The following is a 17,202-nucleotide window of genomic DNA, read 5'->3' on the forward strand; positions in this document are numbered from 1 at the left end:
CCGAACAGCTCTATCAAAGGTGTTAAAACAGGGGTGTCCAACCCTGATGTAAAGAGGGCCAGATTTGGTGAGGTGAAAATGTGTGAGGGCCAACCAATCAGCCTGGATTCTTTCTTCTGTTGTAAAAACATGAAATACAAATGAACTTTTTGATCAAATGTTATTTTACAAAGAAATACTTTTCATTTCTTCATATAGAACAAAGAAATATCTAAATACATTTTCATTAAGATTACTGTCAATTCCTGATTGGGGGACCACAAATAAAACAAAGAAAAAAATTTGGAAAAAAAATAAAAACAAACATCTGTCAACATTAAATCTGGGTTTATATGAAAAGTTAGATATAATACGCACTGCAAACTGATGGATTTAAATCATGTGAACACAAAAATAACACAAATAAATCTCTTACTCACAAGAACAAACAACTGTGGTTTTGATCACTTAAACAAATAAATCTGTTGCCCTCAAACCTCCGAAGGTCAAGTAGCCACAGACTGTTGCAAAAAGTTTACAAATTACAATCAAGTAATGGTAACCCTTAAAAAGTGCTGGGAGTCACATAGTGTGTATTTTATAATGGTAGAAATTTGATTGAGGGCTGCATTTGGCCCACCTTTGGACATGCCTGTGTTACTGGGTTACTGTTGTGTCATATTTTCCTGAGTAATGCCATACAATAATGTTCTTGCTCAAAATGGAAACAAGCATGAGTTTTTCAGGGGACAAAAGTTTAGGAGGAATCTATCAGGAACCTTCCAGTTGGTCTTTTAAAGCCTAAAAAATGTCTGGATCGCTTCACTATTTTTTGACTAAACCATTCAAATTCAAATGGTGCTGGGATGTTAAGTCACTAGAACCCGAGGGATTAAATGAATTTTACCCCCAAAGTCTGCAAAGACTTAATCAACTAATCAGGATTCTTCATTCATCATGACGTGTGGCTCCCTTCATATGTTCTATCAAGTCAACGAATACGATTACCAATGTGTGTTACGCACAGATGGAGGATAGATGAGGTGGAGAGAGGATGGAGTGATGTGCAAAGGAAGGAAATGACAAAAACTTGCTGTCAGACTGGGAAAAGGTTTGGGTGGAAGGTATTAAGAGGGGTGGAGGTGACAGGTGGTGTTGCTGCTTTGAGGTGAACTGCAGTGCTACAGGGAATTAACCCAAGTGCCAGAATCTTCAGGGTGACTTTAGCTGGTATTCTCCCTCGTTCTTCTGTCCCCCTTCTTCCTCTCCGTTCCTTATATAATGAATCCAATTAACCTTTGCGGAGTTGCATGCGTTGGCTGCAGGTTGGGGGAGTCGGCAAGGGGCTTGCTGTGTCGGACAGAGATTGATTGATGTTCCTGTGGTCAGCGCACTCCGTCAGATCCCCTTTAATTAGCCTCATTCAGGAGGAATGATTAGACGGAGGAGTGGTGGGGAGACGGATGGAGGGACATTAAAAAAAAAGAGGGGGTGTGAAGAGGGATGAAGAAGGGGGAGGGAGTCAGACAGTGTGAAGGGATGAAAGAATGAAAAGATAAAGATGGAAGAGGATCTGTGGGACGACTAATCCCCTCGCTGAAGGTGTCTTCGTTACTGACATGGTTCCTAGTATCCCATCATGCCGTATTCCCAAGGTTATCTCTGATAACACTTTACTTTAATCGCCTTTAGAAAGTTTAATATTACAAACTTGATTTAGAACTCTCAACAAGCAGCTCTTTTATGTCCTGCTTTCATTGGGTTTGCTCTCACTTTTAAAAGGTTTGTGCACAAAAAACAAAGAAAAATCCTCCGCAAACATATAAAGCTTTATTTAGAAATGTAAAACCATCAGAAAAGGACTGAATCAGAGACGCGGCACCGCTCATTAACAGTTTTTCGTCTCAGATTACTGCTTGGAGTCAGCAGAACGGCCATGGCGCCCGCAATAGTTGGATGCTACTTCAGGCCTATCAATGAGTTTACTTCCGGCTCAGTGGCCCACTTGTCAGACGTTAACAGCCTGTACATCCTCCATACTGCAAACAAACACAGGTGCACTGGAAAATGGGGCGTTTTTAAAAGGCTAATTGCTTCTTTATTTGGGGCATGGCGGCAGATTGATGTGTGACGGGATTGTAATGGGATGATGATACGCTTTTGTTGTCTTATCCTCATTGACGTATCCATTACAGAGATCAAGTCAAGCAAAATGTTTGACAAATACTTCACGTTGACGGGAAATCAAAAGCGTGCACACATGCTCTCATTCCCCCAGGCCAACGTTGATGTCAGTGAATACAAATCAATATTTCATATTTTTTTCCAGGAAGTGTCTTTAGAAAATCCACCGATTCCTGTTTTTGAAGTCTCTAAATGACAACAGATTCTGATAATGGCTTTTCTCCCTAATAGCTACCATATAAAAGATGTGTCAGGTAAGGCTGGTTTCTGGTTTAAGGTGCTACGAGTTAACTGGGGACGATTTATCTAAAGCCTACACGTAATGATGTTTTACTTTTTTCAACTTGTCCTGTCCAACAGCTGAGCAAACAGATGAGAGCTGAAAGTCTGTTGTGTTGGACATATTTTACTGTTACAATAAGGGCTATGAATCTTTAGACACACTAGGTGTATATTTGAATTAACCCCTTTTGCAATTTAGGCTAAACTTTATTCATCTCACTTTTGGCTCCAAAAATGTTCACATACAAGACATGTCCACATGTACACCATACAACCGATGTTCACACACGCATACTTATGCTTTCATACCAACACATGCCAAACATTTCATTCAGTCATGCAGTCCCCCTATGCAAAGGTGAGACAGCACCTGATGTTTTACTTTTTTGTCTTGCAATAAAATGGGGAAAACTGTCTGATGCTTTGTTTTTGATGTTTGGCTGCATTTATAACTTTGTTGTGCGACAGGCCAACTAGTGGTTATCTGGTAAACTGATCTGGCTCCTAACTTTTTCTTTTAAATTAATCTGAGGGGTTCGAGTGAAACTTTTTTCACCTTTTGGAATTACCGAATATGCCAGATTCCATTCTGGTTAGCTTTATTATTTTTTTTTTACTAAAGCAGTTCTGACATCTCCTGATGCTTCGTGATAAAAAGGTTTAGCTTTATAAACCTTGAATCATAACTTATGTGGTTTTTTTTGCAGATGATCACGTGCTTTTGGCTTCACCAAGTCCTCACCTTAAGGTTAGGAGCTCCAAGCATGACACCATTGTTTTTAGTAAAATAGTAAAATGTATTTATTTAAAACAAGGGACAATACACAAAAGAGCATTGATCACATGAAAAGTCAAAAGATGTCTCGTGCCGGTTTATAGTAATTGTGGTTAATTTCCGCCTGTAGAATATAAGAAAGTAAGAACAAGCAGAGTCAAAGAAAACGAAAGGCATGAGTAACTCTCTGGAGTTTAGCTGTCTAGAAAACTACAGGATTACAGATTTTGAACTGGTCTGTTGTAGTGAAAAGCAGCAACGTTGGATGGAACGTCTCTTTGTTGTCCTACCCTAACATAAAACTATAAGCGTAAAAAACAAACCCTATGAATTAGTAGGAATTAGCTTCTTTTTTCCAGTTGGCCAAGCTCTTCTGTGCTGAGGTTTTAGAGCTCAGTCCACTAAAAGTAGCTTGGAGGAGAGTTTTTGCTCCTCTACATTATGAAAAACAAGCTGAAGTGAAATGGACACTAAAACAGCTGTCCTGGGGAGCCATAACTGGAAGACAGTCCTGTGAAAAATCCTGATTTGTAAAGAAGAATTTTTATCTGCTGAGCTTGGATAGACTGTACCGCAGAATGGGTTTACATAAAGTACTGCTGATGAAAGTGTGATGCTATGTTCACACTGGGCTCATAAATGTTTATTTAAGCGACTGCTTTCAATGACATTTCTGTGTTAATGCATGTATATATGCGCAGTTGGAGCTCCTGCGTTCCAACCTCTTGCACCCATGTGTCACTGTGCAACTTTAGAAGTTTGTTTTAGGCTACTACGTACAAAACAGACAGTGATTGTGGGCTCGTCCAAAGTTAAACTAGTTCAACTTTGACCAATCAGAGACTCAGATTCGGTAGTGACATTCGGGTAGTACCCTTTTCAAAACACGGAAGTGCCAACCGTTTGAAAATGGATCATGAGGGAGGCATTAATAATTGCCGTTTGTGGCCGGCCGGAATTCTAAAACATCAAGTCTTTCATGTGTCAGAATAGAGCTGTGAAAGAAAAAGCCTGGAGCAAGATTCATGAGATTTGCACCGCTTCGACATTTTTCACCAAGCCTCTTCCAGCTGTCAGTGCTACGATCGGGTAGCGACAGTCCAGTGTGCTATGTGCTAAAAGGGTGTTCAAGAACCCACGTTTTTTAACATGCCTTGAATTCCTTTGGCAGACCATATCTGGACCCTGCCTGCTTCATGATAACATGACTGGAAGTACAGTTATTGCAACTATTTATCTTAAATAGAAAAAATTAATAAAATTAAACTTGCAAAAATTGTGAATGAGTTGGACAATGAAATAAACTTTTCGAGGCTGGGTTGTACTTCGTCATATGTCTCAGCTGACCAGTCACAGAAGGACCTTAAATGGAGGACACCAGAAGCAGGTAGATGTTGTACAAAATGAGATGTGTTTTTGGTTTCTGTCACAATCTCCCTTTGTGTTCTGATTTCTTGGGGGGGGGGGGGGTTCAAGAAAACTACTCCATGAAATCCTATTTTTGTGTTTTTAACATACTCGTGTGGCATTTTTTTTTAATGATGGAGGACATAAACAAATAAAACCAGAGCATTTCTTTATTCAGACTGCTGTGGACCAGGAGCAGACGAAAAAATGCTGTTTGAAAATGATCACATTTGTGATGTAGAAACTACACTGAAGGGGCCACAAGCTTCTTGCTCCTAGCAAGGTACAGGGGAAGGGGGGCGGGGTTGCTGTTCACCAGCAATTCAGAGGGTAAGTTTAGATGAACCACTACCGCTCTGCTATGTATTAGATTTTGGCAAAAAATAACATAAACATAACTAACACTTTATAAACAGTTCTAAAGATGATCAGAGTCTTTAGGTAAAATGAATTTTGTTAAATTGTGTTTGAGGTTTTCACATGTAATTGCATGCCTATTGTATACTTCTGTCAAATTGATTTCCTGTCAATTTTCACATCTGGGTTCTGCCTGCAATTAGCACATCTGCATCTTATTTGTGGCAATCCTCTCCATGCATATATATTTTCAATTATTTCCCTTGTTTACTGGCAGATCCTTGTCATTATTTTCTGTGCTGTTGTGGTTTGTTTCTGTTTCGTCCGAGTTCTGCGTTTAGTATTAACCTTTCTGCCGGCTTTTGCTTGTTTGCAGTTAATTTGGTGGAGAAGTTAATTTTCCACCTGGCTGCCTCGCAAATTCTTTGCATTTGAAAAGAATGAAAAACTCCGATATCCGTCTTCAAATCTGGACCACAGTGACCCTTTTAAAGTCAAACCGGGCAAGATCCAGATCATCATCAATCAGTCCAAACAAGCCAGAAGCCTCTAAAAAAGAAAATCTACTTGGTGGTAAATCTGTATTGGTAATTTTTGCCTTCTCAAATATTCCTGACTCATTAAAATGTCACTAGATAATTGACTTAAAATAAAACATTATTAAGCTTAACTTTGGCCGTAACCTTGTCAGTTAGTGCTGCGACCTTGGTTGAGCTTGAAGAGCAGCTTTCAGAGCAGAAAGAAAAAAGAAAAATTTGGGTAAAAACACAAAGACAAAAAATACTAAAACAATTAGACATGATGGAGGGAAATGATTGAGAAAAAGCCAAACGATGAACAAAACAACAAAATGAGAAGGAGAGATTGAGTTGCAATGCGGTAAAAAGAAACATCAGAATCTTTGCAGCAGCACTTATTCGTATTTTGAATTCATTATTCATTAGGCTAGTCCCCAAACTGTTTGTGGTAATGTTGCAATATGAATAAATAACCATGTTATTTATAGTTAAAAATGGTCTGATCCCAGCAATATTCACAAGAACTTTTATAAATCATTTGTTTTGGAAAAACGGAGCCAGCCAGCTGGAAATTCTCAAATATTTGAAAGCAAAATCAGACACCATCCTCATTCTCGTCCTAATTCAAGGTGTGGCAGATAAATATAAAACAAAGCAACCAAAATAAAAAACAATCACTACAACTGGTATTTTCATAACCACAGCTATGAATCCAACGCTTGAACAATTTTGTTAGCAACATCCTCATAACATTAGCCGGTTGCTGATTAGTACCATATTGTCTAAAGGGCGCATCCGATTATAAGGTCACATTGAACTTTAATGCGTATTAAGCGAGACAAAAGAGTCCAAGATTAGTTCATCAGACTTTTTTAACTGCGTTCACAATGCTAGAACATGTTTTTGTTCATGTTAGCCACGTTGCAAGGTGCAGCTGCGTTATCATATTAGCAATGCCTGTAACTCTCAACCTTGTTTGAAACACGGTCAAAAGACTAAAAACAAATGTTACTGTACATGCTAACTCCCAACCTTGTTAGCAACATGTAAGAACCCACAGTTTGACACCGCCACATGTTAGCTGCGTTAGTGTATTGATATTAGCGCTTGATGTTGTTTGCAACCCGCAAAAAAAAACAGAGCGCTACCTCTCAAAATCGCTTCTACATCGGTAAACCAAAATGAATCCATATATAAGGTGCTCTTATTTATTTTGAAAAGAACTATGGGTTTTGAGTCCACCTTAAAAATACAGTTTGCATTATTATGGTGTGTGGGAACAACTAACAAATCCACATTTTGGGTAAAAACTCCTTGTTGTTTTCTTTAGATTTAAAGTATAAGGCACTTCTTCTGTCTCCTCACTGGCTCTATTGTGCAAATAGAAACTTTCTTTATATATATATATATATATATATATATATATATATATATATTTTTTTTTTTTTTTGTCAATTTTGCTAGCTTAGAATTTGCAATTTGGCGGTTGGCGCAGCCGCTTTAGGAAAGCAGCAAATGTATATTTTGGCATGTGACCGAGCGATTCAACGTGTCAAGAATGAATCGGGTGTGGTGGAGAATCCAGGGGTTTTCCAAATTAAATCTTCCTTTATAATCAAATAATGAAACATAAACAATGTAAGTTGGCTGTTTTCCTTTCATTTACTTTCCTTGAGACTTTGGTTGATTAGTTGTGACGCACAAATGAATTGATACCAATGCTGGTTGTGTTTATTTGTAGTTTGTGGAACACCTTCAGATAAAAAGAATGTTTAATTGTTGTTTTCTATGTCATGGTTTTGTATTCATATGATAATATTTTTTTTCTATAGAAATGTTTATGTTTCTGCTCTTACCTAGCATCAGCTCAGCTATTTCTGAATGTTTATCGCCATTCATGTCAAGGTTAATTAAGCTTGTGCTCAGTTCTGCTACTGGTACATTTTTCAACGTATTTATTCTTTGTTTGTTGCTTTTTTCCATTGAATACTCTCCAACCCCAAATCTCCTACACTTACGAGTTCACAAAGTTTTAAAGTTTTTCTTTTTTTCAAATCCCCATAAACTTTTAATTATATCCATGTTGCTTTGTTTGAACTACACCCTGTCTTGTTTCTGGCCATTTCTTATACTGCTATGGTGTTACAGTCTCTTTTTTTTCCTTTTACTAAACGGTATTGTTTCAGTGCTTCATTCTGTATGATCAAGTTCCAATAAGACTGAACAGATGAAGTCCAAAGACGAACATTAGCAGAAACCAATGTGCTGATATCTGCAGATGGATTCAGACCCCCTGCTTTCCTTTCATCTCCATCTAGTTAGCGAGTTGAGCCGGTCATTAGTTCCCCTCAGCCATGAAATAACACTGCATTGGGCTTGAGTTGATTTGTTCTGAGCTACTGTGAAATTATACCTGTTTAGGGTTTTTTAGCACTTCACACATGAGTGAATACATTTCAAGCAGAAAGGAGGAATGGACCGGAATGATGACAGAAAAATTAAAAGTTGAAAGATGAGATTCAGGATGGGCAGGTTTTTCTTTTTCTTTTTTTGTCAGATTATATATAGTTGGAAAACCTAATCTACATTTTTACATATTCAACCCCATTTATTTGCAAAACTCAAAGTCTCTTCCCTCCTTCCAAATTAGCTTTTGGCAATCAATTTTTAGTTGTGATTGAAAAAACTAGAAAAGGCCCTTTTGTATTACCTCTGCAATGGAGAAAATAAGTATTGTATCCCTTGTAGGGAGCCACAAAGAAAATTTAGAAATCAACTTTAAAGAGTTTATAATTTATTATAATTATTATTTTGTATTTCATTTAGAGAATTACATATTTCATCCCCTATAGTAACCATAAAGAATTCTGGTTCCTGTATTGAAGACACCTGTTTGAACTAATCACGTGTAGAAAAGACATCTGTCCATAAAATCATTTAGACTCCAAACTCTCCAATATGTAAAAGACTAATATAAGGGATTTAAAGGAGAAGATTGTCGACCTGCAAGATCGGACAAGACTAAAAAGCTATCAGCAAGAAGTTAAGGATAAGGTGACAACTGTTGCTGCAATTGTGCAGAAATACAAAACATGACCAACATAACCATTAGGTCTGGAGCTCCAAACAATATCTCACCTGGTGGGGGTTTCCATGACAATGAGAAATAGGCCCAAAATAACACGACAGGAGTTAGTTGATAATCTCAAAGCAACTGGAACCACAGTCACCAAGAAAACCATTGATACTTTATGGTACCCCTGTGGAACCCTTACGCTATCCAAGGCATTTTAACATTGGGAGTGGGGTCATCTGGACCCCATAAGATAGCAGAAGGGTTAAGAAGGCACATTTACAGACCTGCCTGAAGTTTGCCAGTGAACACTTCATGATTTAAAGAGTGACTGAGAGAAGGTGCTGTGGTCAGATGAGACAAAAACTAAGATCTTTGGCATCAACTCAGTCAAGACAACCAAGAAATGTCTGAAGATGAAGCATACTGAGGTCATGAAGTAGCCCAACCAGTCTCCCGACCTCAATCCAATAGAAAGAAAACCTATGGAGAGAGACGATAAAGCGACGGCCATGAAATCGGAATTAAATCATTTGCAATTAAGAGACATCCAAAATTCCTCCTGAAATGTGCAGAAACCTGTTCATCAACTACCATAACCCTCTGACCTCTATGCTTGCTAAAGGCTCACTAAGTGTTTCTGGCACTTGATATATGTGATTTATCACAATAAAATGCAAATAAATGTAAAGTAGATTTCTCGCTTTTCTTGGTAATCTTTTATTGTTTACATGAACCCTATCATTAAGATGACAGACTGTCAATTTATTTTCAAACCTTCAAAATCAGCAAGGGATTAAATGGTTAGCGTCCCCGAAATATTGTTTGGGGAGAGGGGGGACTTCTCAAATGTCCTCACCAATAAAGAAAAAAAACAAATATTTTCTGCCACTGTCTTGCTGCACCTGCAACAAACTCACAACTCTGGGGAAAAAAAAGTTTTAGTTTTCCAGTAGGAAGAGTCGCACTCCTGTAACCCTGCCAAGAACCAATCGACTGACAAAAAACGCTCTTGAGGTTTGATTAATAATTAACTCTCTTAATTAAGTTTCTAGGTTAATTGGCAGTATAAAGACTGGTGGAGTGCCAGGTAATCACCCCTGAGGTTTTGCCCGTGTGATAGCGAGCTGCTGTGCTTTTGCTGCGTGTTCATAAAGCGGATCATATTCAGGAGCATTGCTTGATGTATGGTAGCCTAGCCAATCGATTCAAAACCTCTTGACTCTATTGAATCCCATTTTGAATCTTGAAAAAACTTCATTATAATTCAGTGACTAATCGATGAAAATCCTTTTATTTTTTTTATTTTTTTGGTGGGGAAACAGTGAGGCGGTGATGCCAACATGCATACATACATACATGCATAAGTGCAGAGTCTTTATAAGTGACAGCTGTCAGTGCTGGCTTAGACCGAGTCTCCTGAGGGAAACGCTCCCCTTACCTTCTCCTCCTCCTCCACCTCCTTCCCTCGCGCTCTATCCATCTCACCCTCTTACACCTCTACATGTTGAATAATAATGCCCACGCAGAGCTTTGCAGTATTGATCGAGCGCCAGAGGACACAGGGTCAAGTCACAGGGTGTCAATATTTAAAGCAGCCCTCAGCACTGGGGACCTCTCCCATAACCTCATTCATATGGGGGACAGCTCTGCTCAAATACTCTCTTGGCACAAAGAAAGGAGGGAGAAGTGTAAAAAAAAATGATGAATACTGTTTTCTCTGCACTATAAGGCACAGTTAAAAGTCTTAATTTTTTTCAAAAAATAACAGTGTGCCATATATAATCCGGAGCACCTAATCTGTAGCGGTCTTGGACTGTGTCTTAAAAAGAAGGTTCTGTATGTCAGTGACAGGTTGGGATTTGGTGTAGCCACAGTAGTTTGTTTTAGTGGTACACGTTTGTTTTTTATGTGCTGTAAACAAGGTTGGGAGGTGCAAGTGTTGTGAATGCTAACGCTTCTAACAAGGCTAATGTGTAGCGGTGTTGGACTGCGTTTTTTTACGTATTACTAATAAGGTTGGTGGCTAGTGTAGTCAGAATAACGTTTGTTTTAGTGGTGTCAGTATATTTTTGTAATGTTATAAACAAGGTTGGGAGTTACAGGCATTGTGACCACCTAACATGGCTAAAGCCTCCAACAAGGCTAATGTGTAGCGGTGTTGGACTCTGTTGCGGTGTTGGTAATAAAGTTGAGAGTTAGCGTAGTCAGAATAACGTTTATTTTAGCAGTATTAGTTTTTTACGTGTTGCAAACATATTTGGGAGTTGCAAGTCAATAAACTAACACTTCTAACATGGCTAATGTGTAGCTGTGTGGGACTATGGCTAGGTCCGAATTCCTTCACTACTTACTACTCTGTACTATATAGTACGTTCGCCATTTTGTGGTGCTATCCAAAACCGAGTGCCCTAGAAATTTCCCAGAAGTCTCTGCGAAAAACCAGTGAGCATCAATGCTCACTAGATTGGCGAAAATAGACTACAATGCATTTACGTTTGGACAATTTTTGCAAAAAAAAAATATGTATTTAAAAGTATTTTTCAAATAAAATATCAACATTTTTATCTTCAGAACACAGCGGTCATCGCAAAACGCTTATAACAATTAGATTTTCACTCTGTGAAATCGATGATAACATATAAAAAAGAATAAACTTTGTGTACGCAATTAATAAAGTCTGACTAACAGAATTTTCTCTGACTTGTCCCGCTTAATGCGCCCGTAGTTTGGCCTGTGTAACATAAAATTGACCATTCATTGATGGTCTGCCTTATAATCCAGAGTGCCCTATAGAGCGGAAGTTACGATGTATGTGAACAGAAAGTTATAAAGGATTTTAAAAATATGTATTATTTGGCATAGACACACTAGTAACCTTGCAGTGCTTTGTGGCTCCTGATTGCATGCCTAATCACCCTTTCTATCACTCAGTCACCCGCCCAATAACACAAAGAAGCCCTGAGGTTAAGGTGGACACTGTTTTTCTCAAGTAAAGTCCATTCTGATCAATTGTTCTCATCTGTTTGTCACTTTTGCCCTTTCTCTCCTGCCGTTGCCTCCGGCCTGCTCTTATCTGTCCCCAGAGAAAGGTGCTCCATCAGCGAGGCTGGCGTGGCTCGCATGTTCCGCCTGCTGTGTTTTTTTTCTTTTTTTTACATTCACTCTGTCTCTCATATACGGTCACTTCAGCTGCATGTCAGCGAGCTTTCTTTCTATCCTCCGGTGCTGCCTTTACACCGCCGCGGAAACACTCGGCGCCGACACACTGCTCTCCGAGATAAGAGCAATGTCTACGGCGCGATTAGGATCTCCCAGTTACCATTAAAGACGGTTTATCTCTGGCCCTAACCCTCATTCACGCCTTTTGCTTGTTTGCAGTCTCTCCAGAGGCACTGATGGAGGTCACAGAGCCAAGAGGAAGAAGAGAGCAGAGGCAATGGAAAAGAAAAAGCATGACACCAAGCTATTATTCACTGAGCTTTTGCATGATGAAGCAAAAAATGGCTTTGTTTGAAAATGTAGATTAAAATGCTTTTGCAAAGAGTTTTACACATAGAATTTGATTTTAGATAAGTGTAATCAACAACCATTGGAACCATGCAATATGTAAAAGGTAAATGTATTTAAGATTAATTAAAAAAAGAATTGATAGGGGTCATTATTCATTTAGAATTGTAAGAGACATCCAACAATATCACAAAGTTTCAAATCTTTGGGTAAAATTTGTAAAAAAGTATTAATAAAGAGTTGTGATTAATATTCCTCTTGAGGAAAATGGATGTGGCCGATGGAAAATGGTAAAGCTAAGTGCCTTTGCAGCATTAAACTGTATAAATGTGAAATATCACACCACTTTGATCATTATTTAGCCTTTTTTGTACTGCTGGGTTAGGTCAGCCCTTGATGATATTCACCTTTTATGTTTTTTCTTTCCTGTTTTTGGCATAACAAACGAATAGCAGGCCTTAAATATTCTCTATCATCTATGCAGTACGCCCCCCTTTCAGTCACACAGCTCTCAGTGCCTGAAAAAGGAACATCTGATGGCATCCTGCAGTTTCTGGTATCAGGATGTGAGCAATAGATTTTTGAGCCCAGTGGACTGTGGGGTTATGGATTGGGTTGGCTTCCCACAGATGTTATCAGTTCCCATCAGTGGTATCAGGAGAGCTTTGGAGTCTTTGTTTTGTTTGTTTAAAATCTTTCTATGAAAGTTTCTTTTTGGGTGCTGCTGTATATGAAGCAGGTGAAACCATATAGGAAGCATTACTGGTCTACAAAAATTGTGAGTGGTTGAGAGCCAATGAAGTATCCATTATATATCTATTAATCTACGACATATCTGTTTTTTGTATTTACCTTAACCTTTTTAATATTGAAATTTGAAATATTAATGTTTTCTTATATCATTCCAGTTAACATTTGACATTTCGTTTCTTTCCTCATGAAAACTTCAAGTGTGGACTGAGTCATCACTTCACAACTTGGCAATACCTTTTCTGTTAAAGTTAAGGTTAAAGAGACATTTGTAAAGTTACTAGGTTTTCATCCACACAGCCACACAACCCTACAGACTTTCTTAGCAAACAAAAAGCCTTAGTCACATGTAATCATATGATAGTTGACCCGTATGGGTAATGGAGGTTTTTGGGTTGTCCAGGCCTGTAGAAAGTCATAGAGGTATGTTTTGCAATTCACTTGATGTTCGAACAGTCACCTCAAGGGTCATCACTGAAAATGGAACGTACCATTGTCATGTGTGTGGTATGTGTATTGTGAACTTTTCGTGATGCTAGTTGCACATAGGTGAAATGTACATGTAATGCTGTTGCACTATGCGCTTATGCTGCACTGCAGTCCTTAGAAGGTGCCAGTACTGGCCCCCTTACTGAATCCTGCATGAACAGGATGTGCTCGGGATACAGAAGTTCCTATAGGATGCACACACAAACTATGGTCTGACTGTCTAGTTTCCCACTGTCTAACAGTGTGGGCTGCATGACAGGAAGCCACATAGGGCACACTCCTAACAGATGAACAGTATTTATGGGCCCCCTGCTCAGTCCAAAAATCAGGGAGTCAAATGAATTAACATCTGTATGACAAACCTGCGTCTCATCTACTGTAACCTTACTTACCATTGTGTGTTGTATAAGTGTTCACTATGACCTATTGCTCATAGAAAAAAAATACATGAACATCTTCACTCAATGGGCTCACCGAGTTGTCTACTATCGAATCACATAAATGCCAAAAATTGAAAGGGCGTAAAGACAACTAAGCAGGCGTATTTAGAAACTGAGTGAGTGAACCTTACAACCGTGCTGGTGCAATTCTAACTAAGCGACCCCGTATTTTACAACTGAACGGCTGAAATCCTAACTGAGCAGTGATCCTGCTCGGTCAGTTCTCCTTTGCGCCCTCACCTGGATTTACGCTCAGTGTTAAGGGGGCGTTTTTGTCACTTGGGGGCGGTATTTAGGGGTGTGTTTGTCACTTAGGGGCAGGAACCTTTCTGGTTGATCTGATTGGCTGAAATTTGCATGCCAAGCAGCGGGGCGGGACTTTAATTTTGGGGCTTTAATAGAAAATGAACGGCGGCTGTAACGTGGATTAAAATCATTAAAACGATAACAAATGCAGTGAATTTCACATGAGAAAAACTTACAGCACAAAAAAACCCGCTGCACTTTCTTACCTTAGTCTGGGTCATTGGTTAATGTTTTAATCCGCGTTACATCCGCGGTTTTTTTCTATGATTGGCTCTAACAGGGGGGGGGGACAAATAAGTTTGACACAAAGACCCGACATTTCTAACTGTGATAGTCAAAGAGCCACACCACACACTGACCTCCCAGACAAACACAATTAAAGCCATGTTATTTCTCATAATAACCCCCTCCTCTCCTTACAACAGCACTGGATTAAACGGGGCCGTTTCAGTTTAGTGTTTTTTCTGTATTTAACGTAAACACACATACCGGTGAAACGTGCACGCTGGTGTGTGTTTAAAAAAGGCAGCGAGCACAAAACTGAGTTGGTTGTGATTTATTTTTTCAGTCATCAATCAGCATTTATAATCCATCAAAGTCTTCATCTTCTGCATCTGGAACAGCTGGGCTACATCTCTATCAGACACGCCGGCTTCCCTTTCCTCATCATCAGAGTCTGTCTCTTTGCCGTGCGGCTCCTAAGAACAGTGACAGTAGACACCTCAGGCCAAGTTTAAGTCCTGCAGTCCCAAAGTGTGGCGTAACTCGCCGGCCCTGCGTCCCGGTAAGGGGGGGAGGATGGACAGCTTTTCACGGTCATCTGCTGGAAATAGCAGCGCTGAGCCTCGAGTCGATCTTCCAACACTATGGAATTACGTTTCTGCCATAAACTGAAAGGGCGTAAAGAGAACTAAGCGGGCGTATTTAGGAACTGAGCGAGTGAACCTTAAAACCGCGCAGGCGCAATTCTAACTGAGAAGTGATCTTGCGCGGTCAGTTCCTTTTTGCGCGCTCATGTGGATTTACGCTCAGTGTTAAGGGGGCGTTTTTGTCACTTTTGGGGCAGGAACCTTTCTGGTTGATCTGATTGGCTGAAATTTGCATGGCCTATCGGCGAGGCACAGGGGCGGGACCTTCATTTTTCAGTGTGGGGGGGGGGTTAACAGGCGGCTCTTGAGCTGCGTGCAGCTCTCTGCCTTTTATCATATTTTCTATATTCAGTACTTTATAGTACAAAGGAGCAGATATGTGAATAATGCAGAGCAACTTCGTTTGGAAACCCTGGAAATGCAAAGAGACACGATTATGAGGCACATTTTAAACTGCATGATATCAGCTACGCGGAGGAACACGGGAATAGAGCAGCTGCAGTTCGGTTAAATTAGATCTTCACAGATTCGGACTTCCTGCTTCAATAACTCTTCTGATAAACGTTCAAATGTGTCAGCAAGTATCTCACTCATTTTGTATTAACACAGAGAGTGAACTACAAAAGCATCTTTAAAGAAAAAAGTTCGTTTTTATTGCCTTTTAATCAGAATTGTTCGTTTCAAGCTGTGAATGCAAACAGAGCAGCAGCACTTTTTTGACGCTCCCTTGGCAGCCGGCTCGCTGCTCTGTTTGCATTCACAGCTTAAAACGAACAATTCTGATTAAAAGGCAATAAAAACGAACTTTTTTCTTTAAAAATGCTTTTGTAGTTCACTCTCTGTGTTAATACAAAATGAGTGAGATACTTGCTGACACATTTGAACGTTTATCAGAAGAGTTATTGAAGCAGGAAGTCCGAATCTGTGAAGATCTAATTTAACCGAACTGCTGCTGGTCTATTCCCGTGTTCCTCCGCGTAGCTGATAGCTGCAGTTTAAACTATGCCTCATAATCGTGTCTCTTTGCATTTCCAGGGTTTCCAAACGAAGTTGTTCTGCATTATTCACATATCTGCTCCTTTGTACTATGGGGGGGGGGTCTTCTTTCACGGCCTTATGGTTGTGAAAGTACTGAATATAGAAAATATGATAAAAGGCAGAGAGCCGCACGCAGCTCAAGAGCCGCCTGTTAACCCCCCCCCCCCCCGCACTGAAAAATGAAGGTCCCGCCCCTGTGCCTCGCCGATAGGCCATGCAAATTTCAGCCAATCAGACCAACCAGAAAGGTTCCTGCCCCAAAAGTGACAAAAACGCCCCCTTAACACTGAGCGTAAATCCACATGAGCGCGCAAAAAGGAATTGACCGCGCAAGATCACTTCTCAGTTAGAATTGCGCCTGCGCGGTTTTAAGGTTCACTCACTCAGTTCCTAAATACGCCTGCTTAGTTGTCTTTACGCCCTTTCACTTATTGGCAGATTTGTAATTCCATAGTCTACATCCTCTCAATTTTGTGCGGACAACCTGCGTGGCCCGTACAGGTATGCCCTTTTTTATTTGCTCCCAGACAGCCCATCTATCTATCCATTGTGTCTAAACTATAAATGAGTGTTGGGGGACTCCCAAACATACAAGCAAAGTCATTATAAAAACACCAAGATTCCCACCAAATTTACACATTTTGGCTGAACAATGTTAACCATCCTGTTTTAGTTCAAAACAATTTAGCATTTATTCTTCAAAAACCGCTATGAAAACCATGTCGTCATCAAAGCAATTACCAATACAAAAGGAGATAGAGGAAGAAAATTAAAGTAAAGTTATTTATTTGCCCCACAGATGCAGATAGGAGAGTCCATAGAGCTTAATTTTGCACTCACCTGTACTCCAGTGAAAATCGGGTCAGTTCTGTGTTGTTGTGGATCCATTTAAACTCCAGGGGCCAGCTTCCTTCTGCCATACAGGTCAGCACCAGCCTGTTGCGCTCAAGATGGAGCTGACTCCGTACTGGCTCTGTCTTGAAGTACGGTGGCACATCATCTGCAAAAAGAGACACTTTTGAGTGGGTTTATCCTCATTTTGCCATTTTTGTGATTTTTTTGTTTTTGTTTGTTTGTTTAGCATTTATTAGAGATAATGTATAAAACTGCTTGAAAAAATAAAAAACTTTCATTATAATGGCCCCAAGCAGTCCTGGACTGCAAGGACCATATTGTTTTTCATAATTTTTTTTTCTCTCACTGTGCGTTTATACCAACATTTTCC

At 39.6% G+C, this 17,202-nt stretch overlaps 1 protein-coding gene across 5 annotated transcripts in view; it reads right to left on the reverse strand.

Moving 5' to 3' along the window:
* Positions 1–17,202, reverse strand: part of sdk2b (sidekick cell adhesion molecule 2b) — a 392,744-nt gene that overhangs the window by 108,062 nt on the left and 267,480 nt on the right. For all 5 annotated transcript variants that reach the window (XM_023949204.2, XM_023949202.2, XM_023949203.2 and 2 more), the window contains exon 2: positions 16,818–16,977. In XM_023949204.2, the coding sequence (XP_023804972.1) occupies positions 16,818–16,977 (160 nt within the window). The remainder of the gene's footprint in view (positions 1–16,817; positions 16,978–17,202) is intronic.

The sequence above is a fragment of the Oryzias latipes genome, chromosome 19 (assembly GCF_053564925.1).
Source record: "Oryzias latipes strain Hd-rR chromosome 19, Olatipes_Hd-rR_3.1".
In the NCBI taxonomy this organism is placed as follows: Eukaryota; Metazoa; Chordata; class Actinopteri; order Beloniformes; family Adrianichthyidae; genus Oryzias; species Oryzias latipes.